Source organism: Ruditapes philippinarum, unplaced genomic scaffold (assembly GCF_026571515.1).
Source record: "Ruditapes philippinarum isolate M1 unplaced genomic scaffold, ASM2657151v2 ctg813_1_1_1_1, whole genome shotgun sequence".
Classification (NCBI taxonomy): Eukaryota; Metazoa; Mollusca; class Bivalvia; order Venerida; family Veneridae; genus Ruditapes; species Ruditapes philippinarum.
This window is the reverse complement of record NW_026864281.1, coordinates 139,437-163,296: the sequence shown is the minus strand read 5'-3', so window position 1 is coordinate 163,296 and position 23,860 is coordinate 139,437. Positions and strand designations below refer to the sequence as shown.

Below are 23,860 nucleotides of genomic sequence, written 5' to 3'. Positions count from 1 at the left end.
TTTAATAGTCATGGACTCAATTTAGTAGTCATTTACTGAAATTAAGTTCATGGACCTAATTAAGTATACATGGACTGAATTTATGTTCATAGACTCAATTTAATAGTCATAATAATTGGGACTGAATTTATGTTCATGGACTCTTCATGGATTGATACAACTAAAGCTAGGCAATGGACTCTGTTGATTCAAAGTTCTTTGTCAAGTTTTCATAATTGTATGGGACATATACTATTTTATAAAGCATAATGTTGCAAAGCCTAATTTCATTGCGGTATACCGTACCCCGGATATTGCTCGATATTATGAGGACTTTCATCCCATTTCGCGTCTTTGAACGAGGAAAGAAGGTATGTTTAGTGACGATATTTAGTAATTTTGTATTGGTTTGATATAAGTTTTGTAGAAAAACAAATACTTCGATAATTTCTCTAGTTACTGAAACCCCAAAAATGTTGAGAAATAGCTTTGAAATGTAATTAGGAGATACAATTCGTCTCTTTGCTCACGTGATAAATGAGCTCGGATCAGTCAAATTTGATGTTTTTGTGCATATACTTCCTTAAAAGAAAAACTTGAATCGAGTGAAATGTGATAATGATGATAATGTTTATGTTGTAAATGTTCAATCAACAATAGAACCTCAGATAACAGTGCATTTTGAGAATAAATACACATGTCAGTGTACCGAGTATTGCTTTGGAGTTGCCCGCCGGTGTCACGAGTATTGCTTTTTAGTGTAACGAGTATTGCTTATCAATAAAGAGTAAATGCACGTAGTAAACACAAAGTATTTACCACATTTAATTTTAAATATTTCTTACTGTGTATACTTATTTACACTATAAGTGCAGAATATGCAGAATTCGGAGGTACTTTACTGGAAACATCTGCGAATAATCCAGATTTTCATTCCTGCTCGTGAAAAATCTCAGTTTTCTGTGTTTAAAATGTTTTCGTTGCTATCGAAGGATCAACCTTTCCAGAATTTGTTAATAATTATTGCATATCTTACTTTAATTAGTAAAAAAATGCATCCAAAGTGCATTAATACTGCCTCAAGAACGGTATTGAGCAAGTGTGCCAATATCTAATATCAACCGACTTCCTTCTATGCAAAAATCCATATAAAGGTAATTTTCGGGCATTTTGCACCTGCACTCTAGCAACGGCAGACCGTCTGCACGTGAAATTTTGTTACGCCTTAGCAATGAGTTACCGTATGACTGCCGAGCGGTACAGCTCAAAAAAAACGAATAATGGATTTTGATAAGATTATGATAAAGGGCAGCAGATGCAATTAAAGGTTATGTTCCTTATAACCTTTTACCTCATAAAGGCGTGTTTTTAAAGACTTTACACCACGCCCCTTTTGAGGCCTCAAATAGTGTAAAACATGCGCTATTTAGGCCCCAGATACTGTTTTTTTTTGTTTGAGAAATGTTGTTCAAAAGAGTGATCACTTTTTCGGCGCCACCTCCATTAAAAAGGTACAAGGGGGTTACACAGGGGGGATGTGCCCCCTTCTGTTTGGGGGTTTGAAGTGGGGCCGTAGCCCCTCTAATCGTCGAGAAGAATTGGGACTTGTGGGGGCGGGGCTAAATGGCCTCAGGTCGATTTAAAGGTACAGTGTAATCAACGCCGAAAACCTTAGACTTTATGTCAATCAATTGAGAAGTTGGTGCACCTTGAAATCAGTTTTGATTGGAAAAAAACAACGTAGATAGAGATTTTTGGCAATTTTGAGACACCACCCCCCGTTGCCATGGTAACTGGAAATTTAAAATTGAACATGCTATTCCACAGGCTATGGTCCAGCTAACATTTGTGCCCAGTTTGATCAGTATTGAAGCATTTTTTATAGTTTCATAACAGTTGTAACAATAATTCAATGAAAACAGCCATTTTTCGCATTATGCTCATGCAGTAAAAGGTTAAGACGATACCGGCATGCTTGGATGGCATAAGCCCTTGGGCCAGTATTTTATGAAGTGCGTCGATATGTTTCTTAAGCCAAACTTGCCCTGTAAAAACCTATTATTAATGTCATCTAAATATGTGTTTTTTAGCTCGACTTTTCTATGAAAAGGGGAGCTATCCTACTCGCCCCGGCGTCGGCGTCGGCGTCACACCTTGGTTAAGTTTTTCGTACCACCCCACTTTATTTCAGAAGTATTACAAGTATGGCTTTGAAACTTACCATACTTGTTCACCATCATAACCTCCATCTACAGACAAGAGTACATAACTCTGTCAAGGTTTTTGACAGAATTATGGCCCTTTTTTGACTTAGAAAGTGTATTGAGCTTGGTTAAGTTTTTTGTACCACCTCACTTTATTTCAAAACCATTGGAGGTATTGCTTTGAACTGACCATACTTGTTTACCATCACGACCTTCATCAACAGACAAGAGGACATAACTCTGTCAAGGTTTTTGACAGAATTATGCCCTTTTTGACTTAGAAAATACATTGAATATGGGTAAAATCCACTTATTGCCTTAACCCTTTGAGATATTGCTTTGAAACTTTTAATGCTATTTCACATCATTACCCCCATCTGTACGCAGAGAAGGTAACTCTGTCAAGGATTTGTTTTAAAAATTAAGGCCTTTTATCGACTTAGAATCTTGGTTAAGTTTTTAGTACCAGTCCACTTTTTGACTGAACTGTTTGAGATATTAATTTGAAAGTTGGAATACTTGTTTACAATCATGATTCCCAAACATGTCCAGGAGAAGGTAATTCTGTCAAAGATTTTATTTGAATTATGGCCCTTAACTGTCAATGTTTTGTATTATAGGCAAGCACTAAAAAACTTAAAAAATCTAAAAAAATTCATTCCTATCCACTTGTTCACTTTACCATAAATTATGTCATATAAACATTGCTGCAGTGTTCAAGGGTATCACACAATTCAGTAAAATAATTCTTCACTAAATATCTTAATGCTCATGGCCATTGTTCACTTTAAAAATACAGAGATTCTTGTATTGCCTTTTACTGCAAAAACTTTTTTTATTGGCAAGCAATAAAAAAGTCGAGCGCGCTGTCTTACGGACAGCTCTTGTTTATTCTTGTCCTTTTCAGAGATGGGTCTCCTTGATCAAAGTTTCTTGAGACATGTATTTAAAGTTTTTTATCGTCAATTTTGATGGTTCTACCCTGCTTCCGACCCTGCACATACTTTATTTCATCCATAGAGTGATTTTCAAGCAAATGGGAAATTAAATCTCTGTATTTGCCTGTAGGAAAAGAACAGTAATAACACTGAAAATGCATTGTTGAATCTGAAATATTTGAATAAATATCATATAAACAGTACATTGTCAGAAAAATGAAATTGAATCGATAAACAAACGTGAAAATTAGACAAAAATATCGATTTTCCATACTAATGTGCTCATTCTGTTTTGCAATACTCTGTACACTAAAGTTGGGCTATTTTGCAATACTCTGTACACTTAAAATCAATACTCGGTACACTTTCTTGTATCTTTTTTGCCTGTATCTTTTTGTACTTTCACACTTTTTGCCTGAAATTTGGACAAGGTATACTTGGATTGTGAATAAAAAAATTGCTCGATTCAATTTTTTTTATATTGTTAATATAATAATTTCTAACGATTCTACAATATATTTTCTAGTGAGCAGCGGATCGTTTAGGGGTAGTTTAATCAATTTTACAAATACCTGTAATACTTTTACGTCTTTTAGAGCTACAAAAATACCTCTAGATATATAAAACCCGTTGAGATAAATGAAATAGCCATAAGTTTGGAAAATATCGTCGCTGAACTTACCTTTGTTCCCCGTTCAAAGTCGCGAAATGGGATGAAAGTCCTCATAATATCGAGCAATATCCGGGGTACGGTATACCGCAGTGAATTTAGTAAATCATTAAATGGTATATAATTACATTTTTCATGCCCTTTAAAAAAATAGAATAACCATTTCTCATAAATGTTTCAATTTAGATGAAGTATAATTATGTTTTACAAAGAATAAGCTTAGGGTATTAATATTATGACATTTAGTGATAACTTGAGTTTCTGCCTGGAAATAACATACCTATTGATTAATTGAAAGCAATAAGAAACAGCTGTTAGCAGCTGGTGTATATCATACTTTGTTAAGGCAAAACATGTTTACCTTTATTAATTAATACATGGAAAGAAAGATTATATTTCCCAGTTAATATCAATTTTAGAAAAAAACAACAACATTTATTTAACTAAATTTTATCTATCAGCTGTCATTGTTTATTAAATAAATTCTCTGTTTTATGAAGTATTGTCTCACTCAAGAGCTCTTGATATTGCTGGTTATTTAATTGGCTTCCATTTTTTGACGGACATAAATAGTCTTTGACCTAGAAATTTGTTTGTCTCAAAGCTTAATTTTTAAACAATAATTATTTGTATGCCATATGTAATATCTTCATTTGCATTAAAGGTTTGGAAAAAAGTTTTTATTGTATTATTAAGATAACCAAGGCTCAGGATTTCTGCAAAATAAAGACATAATTGTTGACCCAAGTGTGAGGCAACAGAATATGTACACTTATTATAGTTATGGCCTTTTATTCTTTACTATGACAAAATCCTAGTATTTTGGTATTGAAATCCTAAAATTGATGATCTGGGATATTACATAATGGGACAGGCAACTACTGACTAAGTAAGGGGTCATATTTATGTTGGTGTCCAATCAACAGCTAATTGATCAATAGACATAGTGTTTAAATTATATTTTAATACTTTCATGTTTAAAAATTACATTGATTAATTTTCATAACATTATGTTAAGACCATTTAGACAAGGACTGTCATAACCATATGCCAGTTGGCTTATAGTTCTCTTTTCTACACTGTTTACTAAGTCTAAGAACCAAAAATACTCTTTTACAATGATCAACATTGACAAATAGATAATTTTGCAATAATCCCTAGTTGCTTATCCCATCATATAATGTGCTAGTGTTGATGGACAGTTCTTTATTAATTCAGAAAAGTGCATGTCTGAAAAGTATGGGTAGCATTTCTGAATGATTAAGTTAACTATAAAAGATTTAGCTGTTTGTCATGTAAAATGCACCACAAATCATTTTTGGGATAAGTGTACTTTCATATGTTAATATAAACAATGTGATGGTGTTTTTACTGTTTTACTTGGATTAGGATACTTCATTCCATAACAGCAGTATCGCCAGTTTGGACCAAGAGGTATTCACACTGCTGTTGTAACCCCCCAAATCTCTCACACATTGTTCTTGATTAGTTCATGTTTTACTTCCATTTATTATATGATACTTTATAATCATTTAATTTTCCTTTGATGCTGAAAGAAAAGACATTTTAAGAAGGCATAGAAAACAAAATGTAAAAACCAACATTCTTACAAAGATGTGTTATAGATAAAGATAAAATAACAATGTTTGAAAAAAATGTAAAGGAAAAAGTAGTTTTGAAATCTTTCAGCATTCAGTTATACATAATGTTACCTTACTGCAGTAACGGGTTAAATCCTTCTAAATCTAATAGGAGTTAACCAGTTATTGCACTTAGGTGATGATAAGTGATTGAAGTAACATGTAAATTAATATAAAGAGAAATTTACTTTGTTAGGTATTGTATGGTATCAACCGGAGATAAATGGAATTAAAACATCTGCCTGTTAAGTTTTGCGATTATTATAAACTATTTAGGCAAAGAAAATGTTGGTTTCTCAGATCATTTTGGTAGTTCAAATAAATCTATGTTACCTAAAATTATTTCTAAAATATGTATAAAGATTAAACACGGGTATACGATCTGAGAAATTAAGATTTGATTTACTAGATCTTTGTTGATTAATATGTTATGTTCAAATGTTGAGCTAATTGTTGTTTTCACAATTATTTCAGTGTTACTAGTAATGTTTCTTTCATTCAGACCTAAACATGTTTTGTCCCCTTTAGAAATAGTACTTTTCACTATTTAGGCACACCTATTTTATTTTTTGCTTTTTACAAACAGTCCTGGATGTCAAAACCTTGGTAGTAGTTGTTAAAGTTTAGAGTAATTTACATTCAAAGTTTGTAGGAATAGCTTGAGTATTACATGCTGGTTTTTCATTGCTGAGTGGTTAAGGTCACTGATTTCAAACCACTTGCCACTCAACCCTGTGGGTTTGAATCCTAATAAAAAAAGGTAGGATTCTTTCTGAGAGAAACTGTTTGGCTACTTGAACCTTCAAATAGTACATGAAGGGGCATTTCAGATCTTATTTCACCAGTTATTAAAACTAAACAAAATAAAAACACAAATAAAGAAGAAATTGTCATAGATTTATCAGAGAAAACCATAAAGTAAAATACAGAAATCAAATACAATTTTGTATTGATAAATAAGATGTGAAATTTTCTCTCAAAGGTTCCTTTTCTAGTCATCTGACAATACTTTTACAAAATTAATGTCTGTACATTTACATGTTTATTTTCTGAGTAGAGATGTATTAAAAAAGTATCTAAAATTAATTTACATAAATATGGGTAAGAATTTAGACTTGGTGATACAAGGCTATCTTTCATCTGCGTTTATCTACAGTAATTGTCAGTAATCTGTAATGTATTAGAGCTTGTTCATGACTGACTTTTTATGCTCCCGTTACTCAAGGGAGGAATATTAAATTACTCTTGTCTGTCTGTCATACTGTAATGCTGTCCCTTTGTAGAATGACAAAACATTAGAATACAGGGACATCCATGTCCTCTGGAAACATTTCTATTGCCTGCTGATTAAATGTCGAATTCTTTTAATTTTTGATCAAGGTAATAACCTAAAGATATATGTGTATGTCTTTGTTATGTACTATAAAAAAATAGTAATAAAAATGATAATTCTTCCCTAAAACAAAGAATAATGCAAGTTTTCACTGTACAAAGGTTTCTATAAGTTGCTTTCATGATTAAAAATTTGTTTGTGTTGTCAGCAGTAACTGCAGTAATATTTAAATATTTTGTTGTTGTATAATTATGTATATTGATAATATTGACCTATAGATATTGATTATAATCCTTGGTTTAATTTATATAGATGGAGGAGCCAAGCCCGCGGAGTGAAAAACCGAAACTTGGCGACATTGATAGGCAGGGATCAGTACTCGGAAAATATTTCAATCCAAAAAGGTCAAAATTATTTTGTTTACTTTATTCAAAACGCAATTTAGTTTTTTTAGTCTTTGTGACTTGATATATATAATTAATTTTGTACTTCACCAGTAAATTGTCATATTTTTTGCATATCTCTATGAATTTGCAAAATCTTAGAGTAAATTTTATATCTCATTTTATCACACACCAGTGCCGATTTTGCTACTCCGTAAATATGATATTGTACAGCCTTGCATATATTTTGACGTGACGTCATTAGCGTTATACAAACATAGTGTAAAGGCGAACAATGTTAGCGTTATACTATAGGCGCGTCAATGAAAAATGACTCTTATTTCACTTTAAATGATGTGATAAATAGAATATTAGATTCGTGTCAACCGCCTCTTTGGTCGTGGGGTTAGAGTTGATGACTTCTAATCCAGTTACCTCTCTGGCTTGGGTTTGATCCCCGGGAGATGCTTTGGTAGTTTAGCGCAGAGGAAGGTAGTCTAGTACTGATGTAACTCTCCAGGAACTATGGTTAGGAAACTACCCGCCTATATGACTGAAATACTGTAGGGAAAAGGCGTAAAATAAAACAAACAAACAAACAAAATTTGTTTAAGTTCATTACTGAATTTATTGCACTCGTTGAGTAAAATAATATTATGCTCGCATAATATAATTTTATTCAACTTGTGCAATAAATTCAGTATTGAACTTACACTCATTCAATATCCTCTATTTATTACTCTGGCTGAAAACTTCATAGATAATTTTGGGCACCATACAATCAGAAATTTCATTTTAGATTCAAAATAGCCTGCCTGACAGAACATTATTTGAATAGTCAAATGTAAAAGATTTGAGCCATGATCCAAATATAAAAATTTGAGCTTCTATTCTGAGCCACTAATTATACACATGATTCACATGAAACTGGTGTGAGTCATGATTCACATGTAAAAGTTTTAAGAAACTTTTCATGAAATTGTTGCAAGTAGCTCTCGTGGACTATATTGGATTGACTCCTTTGACTTAACAACTTGTTTTTGTTTTTTTTCTTCAGAATTCCAAAACATTTGTCTTGCTCAGAGTCAATCACAGAAGAAGACGTAAGGGCGGAGGAGACGGACAGACTGACGGACATTGATGACGGAATTGAATGTGACGATGACATTTATATTGACGGACAAGCACCTGCATTTATACATCATAGTGGTGATAGTATCAATCATAGTAGAAAAGTTCCACCATCACCATGGCAACAGAGAGTAGCAAAACAAGGAGACACAGCAGATAGTGACCTTGACTGTATAGATGGAAGGTGAGTGTCTTTTATAACAGTGAAGCTCAAAGTTCAGAGACATTTTATGTACATGTATAACATAATCTGTTTGAAATTTTTTTTGGCAAAAGTTATTTGTTCGTTATCACTTGTCTGTTGCTAGGGTTTTATATCCTAGAACCTGCGGAATATTGTATTTAGCAGAACTTGCATTTATCCTGGTTCTGGAAGATCATGTAAATGCTTATCATGTAACAGGGAATAAACTTTTATTCTTTATGTTGAATAAACACCTGATATGATATAAATATGCTAAATAAAACCCATATATTATGCATACATGTTGCAGCTGTTAAAGTTAACTAGGCTAGATGTATATTAACAAAACTGTCTTAAGTTTAATGCAGAAAGGTTGTATGTCCTTCATTGTAAATGTATATGATTTACAACCATTGTGCTCCAACCTCTAAAAGAAATAAGCTATTTAAAATGCTTTGTATAAAATATTTTCAAGTAATCAGTTCTTTCTATTAATAATATGCCTAAAGGCACATATACAATGTTAACTGCTTGGTCATCCTTGCAAGGTAGATTATATTTGTTGGTAAAGGTAAATTCTAAACAATGTGCCAGAGTTGTTCCCTGAAAGGTGATATTGTTGAGTACATGAATTTTTAAACACAAGAAAAACGCAACAAACATGATCCATTGTAGGGATGACCAGCCACTTTTGGGAAATTTGGAGTAAAAAATGATCATAGGAATTTACCCAACAAATTAATATATGGTTGTTCTGTAAAGGACATCAATCTTTAAGTGAAATAATGAAACATGCAAAAATCGAAGATATTGGAATTTCATTATTTAGATTTTATGTAAATCTGAATAATGAGATTATTTTCAGCATTTTCAGTCATTAAATTTTATCAGTTGACATAGACATAAATCAGATTTTATTTGTTCTTGCAGATAGGATTCCAATGTTTTAGAATCAAAGACAAAATGTAATTATTCTGAATGTACATTACACTATTGTGATTGCTAGTTAGATCAATTATCCAAATTTGATGCACGTTTGTCTACGTTTGCTTGTACATGTATCTTTACACAATATGCTATCCTGCTATCCTGACTATCATGTATTAATATATTACACATATTGTAGTTTATGCTTTATTGTGTTAGGCTACACTCATTATTAAATGGTTTATAATGATATAAAATTCAAAATGATTGTTTTATTATGATAATTATCTTGTTAGTAAACACATATTATGAGCCGCGCTATGACAAAACCAACATAGTGCGTTTGCGACCAGCATGAATCCAGACCAGTCTGCGCATCCGCACAGTCTGATGATCAGATCAGGATCCATGCTGTTCGCTATCAGTTTCTCTACTTGTAATAGGGTTTGTAAGCGACATGTAATCCTGATTAGACTGTGCGTATGCGCAGGCTGGCCTGGATCCATGCTGGTCGCAAAAGCATTATGTTGGTTTTGCCATGGCGCTGCACATATGTAGTTCATATGTATCCTTGTCTGTAAGTTGTTACACAATGACAGTTTCAGATGATAATGGTGTCGAAGTTAAATAATAATATGGTATATTTAAATGTTGTTTAGTTACAAAATTTATGCTGATTATTGCCTTGTTACATATATGTAGTGTCTTAACTTACACATGTACATGTATATGCAATTGACAAGAAAGAAATGTATGTGCTTGCTTGCTTTACAAAATGCTAACATATTAACTGTCCTACCAGCTTCACCTTAAAAATGGCTTACATAATGTGTCCATAAAGAATGTGAGTGAATTACAGCTAATCTAAAAATTTGCTGCTTCTTTATTAATAAAGACTTGAAGCCTTATCTACTCTCTAGTTAATACAATTGGTTTCATAACCCACCTGATGAATTTGTGTAATGGAATATCCCAGGTTTGAATTTGGAATAGTCCATACAAAGTTTAGGTTGCCCCTAACCACTGTGTGTTTGAATCCCAAATTCTTTCATGTGAGGAAGCTATCCAGCTAGCTTATGGAACATCAGTGATTTTACTTTTGTGTCTATTCATGCCTGAAATAATGCACAAAAGGACACCTGAGGTCTTCCTTCACCAGTAAAGCTGGAATGTCACCATATGACCTATACTGTGTCAGTGTGACGTAAAGCCCAATCAAACAAACAAACAAAATTAAAGTTTAAGGGTTTTCAATATTATCAATTATCTCATGGTAATTGACATTTTCCTCTAAACTGGGAGGTAATTATTGTGCCTAAATATTTTCAATTAGGGCAAAAAAGGATAGATTTTGTCTAAATTAGTTAGAAAAAAAAACTTAATTAAATATTACTGGTATATAGGATGTTTATTCAGTTCTACAGAACCACCTCAATATAATGAAAGTTCTGCTGCAGCACCAAAGTTTGACCAAGTTGCTTACACTTCATCAGCCGTCACACATTTCGCTCGACTTTCTGAAAGGTTATATTCAAAATATTGGGGAATTAACTTTGGTGTTATTAATGCATGCAGGGAAGGAAAAGAATGAGACATACCTTTATTATAAGTGGGTTGTGTAATTTGTTGAAAATTTTGTTACAAGTTTATCAAGGAGATGGCTTAAGTTGATAGATATAAGAAAAGGTAGTTCTGTTTTATTTTAGTTTTCTTCTATACATGAATTCCTGCTTACAAAAGAACCTTTTTGAGTGATGATTAGCTTGGTCATTTTGTTCTTATTATTATAGCATACAAACTTGCCTTAACAGGTGTTTTTACCCTTGTTGTATAATTGTCTGTTAGTGTTTTTGTTCTGTTTGGTTTTGATTGGTTATTGCATAAATTTGACTCTAAAATTGCTCTTTTTCTTAAATTTTAAGCTTGTATCATAATACAATTTTCTTAGTGAACACAGTATGTCTGAAACTTATTTTTATCTAAAAGCATAAAAGATCAACTTAAATAAAGTATGCCATATATCTTTAATACAAAGACGGGCATGATATTATACACACCATTTTCCTTGCATAACTTTTATTTATCGACCATTTTCCTTGCATAACTTTTATTTATCGACCCTTTTCCTTGCATAACTTTTACTTATAGACCATTTTTCTTGCATAACTTTTATTCATAGACCATTTTTCTTACATAACTTTTATTCATAGACCATTTTTCCTTGCATTAAACTTTTATTTATCGACCCTTTTCCTTGCATAACTTTTACTTATAGACCATTTTTCTTACATAACTTTTATTCATAGACCATTTTTCTTACATAACTTTTATTCATAGACCATTTTTCTTACATAACTTTTATTCGTAGACCATTTTTCTTACATAACTTTTTTTTAGTGACCATTTTTCCTGGCATACATTTTACTTATAGAACATTTCTCTTGCATACATTTCTTTAAACATTTTTATATAATTCATACACTTTATTTCCTGACAAAAAAGTAAGAATAATCTTGCCAATTCATTTCATAATTATTGATTTAGAGTATTTAAGACCTCTTTACATTAATACACTATTATCAGTAAATATTACAAAATTAAAAGTATTATTTGTAATATGATTTGGAAGACAAATATTTTAACATTTTTATATAATTCATACACTTTATTTTCTTGCAAAAAAGTAAGAATAATCTTGCCAATTCATTTCATAATTATTGATTTAGAGTATTTAAGACCTCTTTACATTAATACACTATTATCAGTAAATATTACAAAATTAAAAGTATTATTTGTAATATGATTTGGAAGACAAATATTTTAACATTTTTATATAATTCATACACTTTATTTTCTGGCAAAAAAGTAAGAATAATCTTGCCAATTCATTTCATAATTATTGATTTAGAGTATTTAAGACCTCTTTACATTAATACACTATTATCAGTAAATATTACAAAATTAAAAGTATTATTTGTAATATGATTTGGAAGACAAATATTTTAACATTCTTATATAATTCATACACTTTATTTTCTGGCAAAAAAGTAAGAATAATCTTGCCAATTCATTTCATAATTATTGATTTAGAGTATTTAAGACCTCTTTACATTAATACACTATTATCAGTAAATATTACAAAATTAAAGGTAAATTCCAGAACCCTGAAAACCATGTGGGTCTTACTCTTAAAAATTTGAAAGTACATATATGGCGCATGATGTTTTTGCATGTATTTATATAAGATAGCCTTTTTGTTTACTCTAATAATAGTGTTACGATTATGAAAATTCCACCAAAGTTTTGTAGACTAGAAATATGCTTCAATTATGCTTGTCCTCCTGTGCAATGGCTGGCAGTTAGTTTTGTATTTTTTCTATCCTAAATTGTTTTTATATTGTTTTTAGCTCACCTGTCACAAAGTGACAGGGTGAGCTTTTGTGATCGCTTTTCGTCCGGCGTCCGTCCGGCGTCCGTCTGTCCGTCCGTAAACTTTTGCTTTAAATGACATCTCCTCATAAACCACTGAGCCAATTTCATCCAAACTTCACAGGAATGTTCCTTTGGTGGTCACCTTTAAAAATTGTAAACATCTTCTAGTGAGTGTCTATCAAGTTTGTTCAAATAAAAGCCCTGGGGTCAAAATTGGCCCCGCCCCAGGGGGTCATTGATTTTCCCTATATGCATATAGTAAAAACTTAAAAAAATCTTCTTTTAAAGAACCCAAAGAGATAGAGCTAAGATATTTGGCATGAAACATCTTCTAGTGAGTGTCTACCAAGTTTGTTCAAATAAAAGCCCTGGGGTCAAAATTGGCCCCGCCCCAGGGGGTTATAGATTTTCCCTATATGCATATAGTAAAAACTTAAAAAATCTTCTTTTAAAGAACCCAAAGAGCTAGAGCTAAGATATTTGGCATGAAACATCTTCTAGTGAGTGTCTACCAAGTTTGTTCAAATAAAAGCCCTGGGGTCAAAATTGGCCCCGCCCCAGGGGGTCATTGATTTTCCCTATATGCATATAGTAAAAACTTAAAAAATCTTCTTTTAAAGAACCCAAAGAGCTAGAGCTAAGATATTTAGCATGAAACATCTTCTAATCAGTGTCTACAAAGTTTGTTCAAATAAAAGCCCTGGGGTCAAAATTGGCCCTGCCCCGGGGGTCATTGATTTTCCTTTTTTGTGTATAGCAAAAACTTAAAAATCTTCTTTGAAAAAACCCAAATAGCTAGAGTTTAGATATTAAGCATGAAACATCTTTTAGTAAATATCTACAAAGTTTGTTCAAATAAAAGCCCGGGGGTCAAAACTGGCCCTGCCCCAGGGGTGTCATTGTTTTTAACTATATGTGTATAGTAAAAACTTAAAAAATCTTCTTTTAAAAAACCCAATGAGCTAGAACTTAGATGTTTAGCATGACACATCTTCTTATGGGTGTCTACCAAGTCTGTTCAAATAAACAAACAAAAGCCCTTGGGTAAAAATTGGCCCTTGGGGCTATATACAGGTGAGCGACCTCAGGGCCATCATGGCCCTCTTGTTTTAGCATTACATGTATATATTTTTACTTTTATATTACTACTAAATGATTTTTGTGTACATATTGCTATTTAATCAACTGAATTAGTGAACGATTCATAAAGGCATTAATTAGCCTGAAGATTGCTAAACGATCAAGATTGCATCATTTTCTTAGCCTGTTGATTTCAGTTACATATTTAAGCTTTCGGTAGACAGAGTTTTGTTTTATTAGAGGTAATTATATAACAAAAAAAGAACAACTTATATTGAAAGGAATAACTAAAAATCTCTTAAAATCTTATGTTGGAGGATATGCATAGAAAACACAACTAAATTAATTTCTATCATGACATAAACCTGTTCTGATTTTTTTATTATAAGTCACACTGAAAAGAATAATATTATAAAAATATATAAAAAGTAAAACAGTTTAGTTGAAGCATGTTGTGCATATATTTTTTATGTTTACTTTTGATAAATTATGGTTTTATTTTTATTATAGTGGATCCAGGGTACATTCTCCAAATGTTCAAAGAGTACAGCCAGTTGGTGCTGATGAGCTTACAGAATCTGATGTACAAGTAACAACAACAATTTTTACAATTATCTTAATATATTGTACTTTAATTAAGTCATATGCATATTATGTGGTGCAAAAATATTGAACATTTGAGGGCTTTCTTTATACTAGTACAGAAATGTATTTGTATCATACAAAGTAATTGATCCCCCCATATATATTTTTGTAATCCTTTATTGTATCATCTCTTGTGACAGCTCTTGTTTCTATTCTCTTACATTATACAAAATGTTGCCGTAAGAATATGTGTAGTTAACCAGACAAAGATTTAATGAGTTTAAATTATGGAAGTTGCCTAAATTTGCCAAAGGTAATCCATTCACTATATATTCATTAAAGTGGAGAGGAGAAGCTAACATTTACTTGTTGAGATATAAGATGTCAAAAACAGCAGAAATATTGAGTTCCCATGGCACAATCCTGAATTGTATTTATAAACTTGTACAATTACCTTGAGTAAACAAACCAAATCTCTTTTGATAAACTTCTATACCATCTAAAGATTTACCACTTATTTATTCATACACAGCAATCTTAAAGAAAAACTCTGAAATATAAAATGTGCCGCGTCACGACAAAACCAACATAGTGTGTTTGTGACCAGCATGGATCCAGACCAGCCTGCCCATCTGTGCAGTCTGATCAGGATCCATGCTGTTTGCTATCAGTTTCTCTACTTTACATTTTTAATAGGGTTGGTAAGCGAACAGCATGGATCCTGATCAGACTGCGCAGATGCGCAGGCTGGTCTGGGTCCATGCTGGTCGCAAACCCATTATGTTGGTTTTGTCATGGCATGGCTCAAATATACATGTATTTTGTTCCAGGCTGGAGTAGAGTCTCCTCCATTACAGAGAGTATTTAAAGTAGTGTTTGTGGGAGATTCTGGTGTGGGCAAGTCCAGCTTCATACACAGATTCTGTAAAGGTCATTTTAAAGCATCCTATGCAGCAACAATAGGTAAAAATTAAATCTCACCGAAATAACTTTTACAGCAATATTTGTACAGAATGTTAAACCTTTTGGCAATTAAGAATTAAAAACACACAGGCCTAACCATTGCCTTTAAAATTTTGGCTCAAGGTAATTGTGCCACTGTGAACATAACTGTTTTGGTGCTTAGAAAACATTGGATCAAAGAAAAAGTTTTACTTAAAGGTACATGTGTTTGCTTTGAAGAATGGTTTTATAAATGTTTTATTTAAAAATACAACATTTAATACAATATCTTTCCTAAAGCTTTATTCACTGTCTTCAGAGGATGCAACAAATGCAAACAAATAGCAATGATACCAGAGTTCCATTTAAATCAGTTGTAGCTAGTTTTAAGAAAATAGAAATAAATACATGTACATATATTGATAATTGAAGTTACTTATGAATTAGCCAAAAAAAATGTCTGTATAATGAGCAGTTGGTCCATGTAATTTGAATATTTTCATAAGATTACTTGTGTTTAAGGACTTTTGTCAAGATTATGTATTTTTGTCTTTTAGGTGTAGATTTTCAAATAAAGAACCTGCCAATGGAGAACATCATGATAGTGTTACAACTATGGGACACAGCCGGTCAGGAAAGGTTCCGCAGTATAACTAAACAATACTTCCGGAAGGCTGACGGTGTTGTTATAATGTACGATGTTACATCAGAGACATCATTCACCAATGTTAGAAATTGGATGACTAATGTTCAGGTAATTCATAATTTAAGGAAGCATCTTAGTTTTACTTGATACAAATTTTCACCATCATGAGACTTAGTGTTGCACATAAATAAAAGGTCTCTCTGTTAAAGGTCATTGTCACACTTTGAGGTCAGAGGAAAATACTTATCCATTAGTGAAACTTCTTTATGCATGAAGGATAACTAAATAACTTGGTACAAAAGTTCAGCATTGATAGGTATGTGTCGTGCTCAAGTTCAGGTATCTATGGTCAAGGTAAGGTCACATGCAAAGGTCCAAGTGCAGATATTAAATTGTGAGTCATTTAATAAACAGGAATAATTGGATTTTAATGTAAATGTTCACTATTATGAGACTGAGCATAATGTGACAAGCAATTTTTTTGTGACACCTTTGCTGAAATCCCTTATACTTCCAATGTACTTCCACATTCAACACCAGGAAGAATTAAGCAAGTAAAGGTTAAGATTCAACAAAACCTGCCATTTAGGAGAATGTGTCCTTTATTATAATCTGCTCTTGAAAATACACATACACATTATAATTTCTAAATTTTTGTTTTTGTTGTGTTGGGGGAGTATTTATTCTGAAACATAATAACATACTATATTGAAGTTGAAAAAGTTTTCTCAAACTGAAAAATTTTCTGAAGGATTTACCTAACATGACCTAAGCAACAATGAATATTTGAGATTAATTAATATTAAAGCTCATTTTGGTTTACAATAACAGGATGGTGTTAGTGATGAAGCAGTTCTTGTGTTGCTAGGCAACAAAAATGATCTACCAGAAGATGATGAGGGGAAGGCAGTCAAAATGAAAAATGGATCCCAATTGGCTGATGTAAGATCACATGACACTTTTTAATAACAATTTTGATATCAAAAGTTTCACTTGTGAAATCAAAGACAATTTAAGATAATTAAGAACTATTAAAGTCCCCTACAAGACTAGATTTTGTTTGTTTTGTTTTGTTTTACAGTGCACCAACACAATTCAGGTCATATGGCACCGAAACAGGATAGATGATTTTGGCTAACCTCAGGTTTTGAAAAACTAAAGCAAAACTAGGGGTCAAAACCACCTCACCTTCTGGAGCTAAGCCTTGCATAGACTCCAGTAATTCGAACCCATTTAATTACCTTTTATGATCAAGCAGGGATAAATAGTGGGTGCAATTCTGATGCATCAACACTTTAAGGCAACCCCTCAGCATATATTTCCTAGGTGTCTTTCATTACTTTAATGCATTGATATACATGTACACATGTATATTTAATTATTTATATATGTTTGTGTGTATCCATTTAGGGGAGAATGGTGTGATGTTTTTATTGAAAAAGGTCAAAACATGAATATTATTTCTAGAATAAGTCACTTTAATTACTTTAAACAGACATTTTATATACATGTACTTGTATTTTAGGAATATGGTTCTTTATTCTATGAGACCAGTGCACTCAGTGGAGAAAATGTTGACAATTCTATGGTAGCCCTGGCTAGGTATTTATATTCTTACAAATCTTTCTTTAATATATTGTATAACCATTTGAGCAATAGCATTGGTAACTACAATCTAATGTCATCCTTTATGCTTTCCAAATGGAGAGCATATAGTCGCCACCTTGTCCATCTGTCCGTCTGTCCATCTGTCCGTTGTCTTGTCGGGAGTATAACTTGAAAACCCTTGGAGATAATTTGTTTAAACTTCATACAGTGGTAGAGAGCATTGAGGGGGAGTGCAGTGTCAAAGAGCCATAACTCTTTTTTGCCCGATTTTTTAATTATCTCCCCTTTTAGAAAAATCTTGTCCGGGACATAACTCTAAAACTATAAGAGATATCAACATGAAACTTTGTAGATAAATAGATTTCAATGGGTAGATGTGCAGTGCACAAGAACCATAACTCTATTTTGCCCGTTTTTTTTAATTATCTCCGCTTTTAGAAAAATCTTGTCCGGGACATAACTCTAAAACTATAAGAGATATCAACATGAAACTTTGTGGGTAAATAGATCTCAATGGGTAGTTGTGCAGTGCACAAGAACCATAACTCTTTTTTTTGCCTAATTTTGGAGTTATTGCCCTTTTTTAATTTTAACACTTTGAACATAACTCTAAAACTATAAGAGATATCAACATGAAACATTGTAGGTAGATAGATCTCATTGAGTAGAAGTGCAATGCAAAAGAACAATAACTCTGTTAAGCCTCATATTTGAATTATCTCCCCTTTTAGAAAAATCTTGTCCAGGACATAGCTGTAAAACTATAAGAGATATCAACATGAAACTTTGTAGGTAGATATATCTCAATGGGTAGATGTGCAGTGCACAAGAATCATAACTCTGCCTTGCCTAATTTTGGAGTTATTGCCCTTTGTTTATTTTTACTTTTTGAACTTTGTCTGGGACATTACTCTAAAATTATAAGAGATATCAACATGAAACTTTGTTGGTAGATAGATCTCATTGAGTAAAAGTGCAGTACAAAAAAACATAACTCTGTTTTGCCCAATTTTTGAATTATCTCCCCTTTTAAAAAAATCTTGTCTGGGAAATAACTCTAAAACTACAAGAGATATCAACATGAAACTTTGTAGGTAGATAGATCTCAATGGGTAGATGTGCAGTGCACAAGAACTTGAACTCTGCCTTGCCAAATTTTGTAGTTATTGCCCTTTGTTCATTTTTACATCTTGAACTTTGTCCGGGACATAACTCAGAGACCATAAGAGATATCAACAAGAAACTTTGTAGGTTGATAGATTACATTGATTAGAAGTGCAGTGCATAGAACAGTTACTCTGCCCTGCCTAATTTTGGAATTATTGCACTTTGAACTTTTTCCAGGGACCTTACTACAAGAGGTGTTCTTTCCTGTGTTCAAAACCTATTCGGGGAGCATACTGGGCTCTTGTTTTATGGAGTTATTATTTAAATAACCAATTTCTATATTGTCAGTAGCTTGATTTGTATTTTATTACCATAATCTTAAAACAGTAATAGACTGCTCAATATTTAAAACAGGGTGGGTCACTTACATTACATCACATCTCATTACATCATTACATCACATCACATCACATTACATTACATCACATCACATTACATTATATCACATTACATTACATTACATCACACCACATCACATTACATTACATTATATCACATTACATTACATCACATTACATTACATCACATCACATTACATCACATTACATCACATTACATGATATCACATTACATTACATCACATTACATTATATCACATTACATTACATCATATTAAATCACATTACATTACAGCAGGGTACGGGTATAATGGTGGTAATGATGGCTGGTATATATTACCAGTACTGGTGTTAGAACATACTCTATAATAAAAGCTGCTCAATCTTAGAATTTTTGTGCTAAAATCCATAAATACAAAAATGGATGCCTAAATGTAAAGCAATACAAGTCAAATACACAGGGTATTAAGGTCTAAAGAAAATGAAAAAAAAAATTAAAAAATGATTGTTGATGCAATCTTGAAGACACTAGGACCTATTATTTTAATGTATGAAATTAATGATCTATTGTGTATATATTAAAAGACACAACCATACTGTGTGTAATGTACATGACATTGTTAAAAGTGACAGCCATACTGTTATTGTTACACTTGCCATGGAGTTGCAACACATGACATTAAAAGTGACAACCATACTGTTATTGTTACTGACTTGCAATGGGTTGCAACACATGAAATTAAAAGTGACAACCATATTGTTCATATTGTACATGTCATATTTTAAATGGATTTAACTCAATACAGTGTTGGAGCAGCACCTTGCACAAAATATACAAAGTTCGATTTTTAGCAGATTCTTACATTTTTCATTCATTATCGTATATAAATCGTTGTGAGGTGATGAATTAGATGTTTTAAAGTTCATTCCATTGGGCGAGAAGGCGAGATTTTAGCATTCAATCATTCAAGCGCATTGTCCAGTATATATTCCGGGTATAAAAAGGCATAACCAATAACGCTGTACATTTCTTGTATTTTCAGGCTTTTAAAAGACAAAGAAGATAAAGAAATAGAGAAATCGCTTCATTTAGAAGATGCTCCGAAAAAGAAAGGCTGCTGCAGTTGATGCCTGTTTTGCTAACCTCTGTTGATTCAAGCAGAGAGTACACCTTTCATTTATTTGAAGTGGAATATAAATTTACATCTAATAATACACATATTAAGAAGATACAAGCTTTGAAGTTCACATTATTTAATGATTTTAGGTTATAGTGTTCAGTACAATACAGAGATATATTGTTTTGGCTCATACTCATCTGGAGAAACCGTATTGGACTAGCTACCTGGTGAGTTAAGTCTGGTTTATTTAGCTGGGTACAAATCCAAAATGAATCACGTAATGTACAGAACAACTTGTTACATGAACTTTTTATTCTATACCTATTTTATCATTTGGTTTGCGTAGGAATACATTTTGTTCAGTCAGTGGACATAAAGAAGTCTTGTGATTGATTAGATAAATTAGGTATAGAATAATACATCAGCATTATACATTTAGTTTTTTCTATCCCTCAATGACTGTCCTACTTAACTAATTTTTCAATATATCATATACGGTACATGTATTCATTTGGAAAGAGGTGTACTGATTCAGGCTCTTTTGTCATTCCTCCATGTATTGACATTTTTAAATTTTCATAGAATTTTTATAGTAAAAAAATCATGATGGGTGAAATTGGTCAAAGAAAAACAAGAAAAATTATGTCAAAACATGTGCTGAATCATTATGTTGTTTCTATTAAGTTAAGAAAAGAAAATTATTATGATTTCCATCTTTTAAAACTGGGAAAAGACGTATCAGATTTATCATTAGTTTGAACAGAGCCATTTAGTATACATCATTATACTTGTACATTTGTATTTTGACATCTTTGATTTGAACTATGATCAGACTGTTTTGACATGAAGCTGATAACTTGTTAGGTAGGAGTTTAGTTGGAAATTCATTGTAATTAAAACATGAAAATAACCATTAACTTACACACATAAAGTGATATACCTGATACAATTACTGGATGTACATACATGTATATAGGATGTATAAATGCAGGGTAGAAATTTCTTAATTATTATTCAAATAATTTTTGTGCAATATTTCCTAGCTTTCTTTTAATCTTATTGTATATTATATTATGTACAATGTTTATTTTATCTTGCAATTGATGTTAAATTGTATTTCATAACAGTTTTATTGATATGAAATTACATCATTATTTTATTCTTTTTTCCTATATAATTTAATTCTTACTTCATTATGTTAATATAAAAAGTGTAATCAATGACAATAATTTAAGATTGTTGTCAATTTTCTAGTTTGTATGAGAATGATTATTTAAGTTATTAAGCTTGCTTTAATTATGTTGTGGCAAGATTTACCTGTGACAAAACGAGAATTATGTACAGGACTTTTCTTTGTTAATCAGCAGGCTTTGATGTTGAGATTTGTGTACATTTATTTACTAAAACTTATCTATCTGTCAATATAATTCTTAGAATCATTTAGTATTCAGTTGATATTTCCTTAATAAATTATAATTTCTAACTTAAGCCTTACAACTTAGAGGGAATGTTATGTAATTAATGTTTTCTGAATTTAAGCCTCGTTCTCATAAACTTCATTCATTTAGTATTATCTGAATCTGAATAACTTTAGCCTTACTACTTTATTATTCAGAAAATGCCATAAATTTAGTATTGTTTAAATTAGCCTTTCTAATTTAAAAATTGTTCCTTGTGGTCCAGTAATTAAAGTCACAGACAGAAATATTTGCAGATCACTGCTCTTACTTCTTCAAAGAAGTTTTACTCTTTCATGTGCTATCCAGTTAGGGTTATGGAATGTCAGTAATTCTGCATAGGTTTCTGCTCATGTTTGAAATAATGAATGGAGGGTCACTAGAGGTCTTTCTCCCGTCAGTAAAGCTTAAATGGCACTATGCACTTCTGTGTGACATAAAAGTAAGCAAAAAAAGAAAAACTTGCTTCACTTCGAAGTATAAATAAGACCAGGGGAAATAAAAACTCGTGTTAATTTGCTTTTTGAATGATCAGCAGGTATATAGACAGTAGGGAGGTTAGGCAGAATTTGTACAAGCTGTTGACATGTGTGCATGTTAAAATTCCAGGTGTTTTATTTCTAATATGATGTCAACCATAATGTGCTTTAATCTTTATGATGTTATACACTGCTTTTACTTATCATTTTATTCTATGCTTTCTTTAAAGATAAAATAGCTCTATGTATGTTTCATGTTTTTAAAAATTTGTTATATTCTAACATATATTTTTATTGTGATCTCGTTGAAGTTTGTCTTCCAGAATTTTATTTTTATTTACATAGTTTTATCTTCAATGTATCTAGATGAAAAAAATATTGAATAAAATTTGGTTTAAAATCTTCATTTGTTTCATCTTCATTTGTTTCTTTTGTCATAGTATACTGGTTGGGGACCACCAAAACCGGACAACCACCAAACCCGGACAGCCCCGAAAATGCTTAATTTAGAATTTTCTTTGTTCAGTGGTGGTCAGTCACTTTTATATCAACAATAAATGCATGTTTCTTCTAAAATTAAGTAAATAAATTTATTTCAACCTCCGTAAATGGTAAAATTTAAATGTCTATTTCAAGAATGTTGACATTGAAATTTGGGGGCCAAGAAAGAATGCCTGACCTCATATACCAGCTATAATCATTTGCAGAGTAAACAATATAATATCCAAAACTTCAGCATTTGTTGCTGAAATATTGTATATCATATTAAAAATTAAAAATAAAAACACCCAAGCTTTTATCTGAATTAAATCATGTCATGTACATATCTGTCCGGACACATGGTACTGTAGTGTTGACAATTTAGGTAATTTTGATACCCTCCTTGACGAGCCTCAGATATAAGTGTCAATATAATCAGAAAAAGTGAAACTGGTTTGTTAGTTAGGAGAGGAACCTAGCTGTACTATGTCAAATTTTTAGGTCTCTGGGTTTGAAATTATGAAATCTTTATGGAAAAATGTTCAAAAAGTGTCCGGTTGATGGTCCCCGACCAGTATTGTCATAATCGAAGATAATCTGTATTGTTGTGCTTGTGGTATTTTTAGTTTTAACTTTTCGGCATTTTCTAGTTGGGTGGTTCCAATATTCCTTCTTGAATAATGATGAGTCACCCTTAGAAAATGTTGCCTGCTTTTTTAACTTTCTCTTTTGACGTCTTACCTGTGATATGCAGGCTTCATAACCTCAGATCCCCTTACAAAATTCCATTTTATATAGTTCCGCCCATTGTTTTCTCGTTTAGGGCAAAATCATTCTATTAGTTGAGGACCATACGCCGCTTTTCATGGAATGGCACTACTGTGTCACATTGAAGGTTCCATGATAACCGCCGTATGAACACATCTACGGATGTTTTTCTAAATTCAAAATTTTGCCATTTCATGTTTAAATGTTGAATTCTGCTTTAGCCGGTGCTAGGGGGCGTGGACGGTAGTTTGTACTTGACAGTACCGTCCATGAACAGGCTCAATCAAACCAAGCCTGCAACATTTTCAATTTTGCCGTATTGGGCTTTCTTGAGGGATTCTTATTTTCTCTATTTTAGCATATACTTA

The 23,860-nt window shown here is 32.0% G+C and overlaps 1 protein-coding gene across 6 annotated transcripts in view; it reads left to right on the top strand.

Moving 5' to 3' along the window:
• LOC132725055 (EF-hand calcium-binding domain-containing protein 4B-like) overlaps positions 1-22,650 on the top strand; it is a 46,754-nt gene extending 24,104 nt beyond the window's left edge. For 2 of the 6 annotated variants that reach the window (XM_060710041.1, XM_060710047.1), the window contains 10 exons: positions 5,181-5,225; positions 7,077-7,168; positions 8,205-8,462; positions 10,806-10,913; positions 14,412-14,490; positions 15,317-15,449; positions 15,986-16,182; positions 16,906-17,016; positions 17,600-17,676; positions 20,231-22,650. In XM_060710041.1, coding sequence (XP_060566024.1) covers positions 5,181-5,225; positions 7,077-7,168; positions 8,205-8,462; positions 10,806-10,913; positions 14,412-14,490; positions 15,317-15,449; positions 15,986-16,182; positions 16,906-17,016; positions 17,600-17,676; positions 20,231-20,315 — 1,185 coding nt within the window. In that variant the 3' untranslated portion in view covers positions 20,316-22,650. The remainder of the gene's footprint in view (positions 1-5,180; positions 5,226-7,076; positions 7,169-8,204; positions 8,463-10,805; positions 10,914-14,411; positions 14,491-15,316; positions 15,450-15,985; positions 16,183-16,905; positions 17,017-17,599; positions 17,677-20,230) is intronic. The other 4 variants (XM_060710042.1, XM_060710043.1, XM_060710046.1 and 1 more) reach the window with 4 other exon arrangements.
• The last annotated feature ends 1,210 nt before the right edge of the window (positions 22,651-23,860 follow it).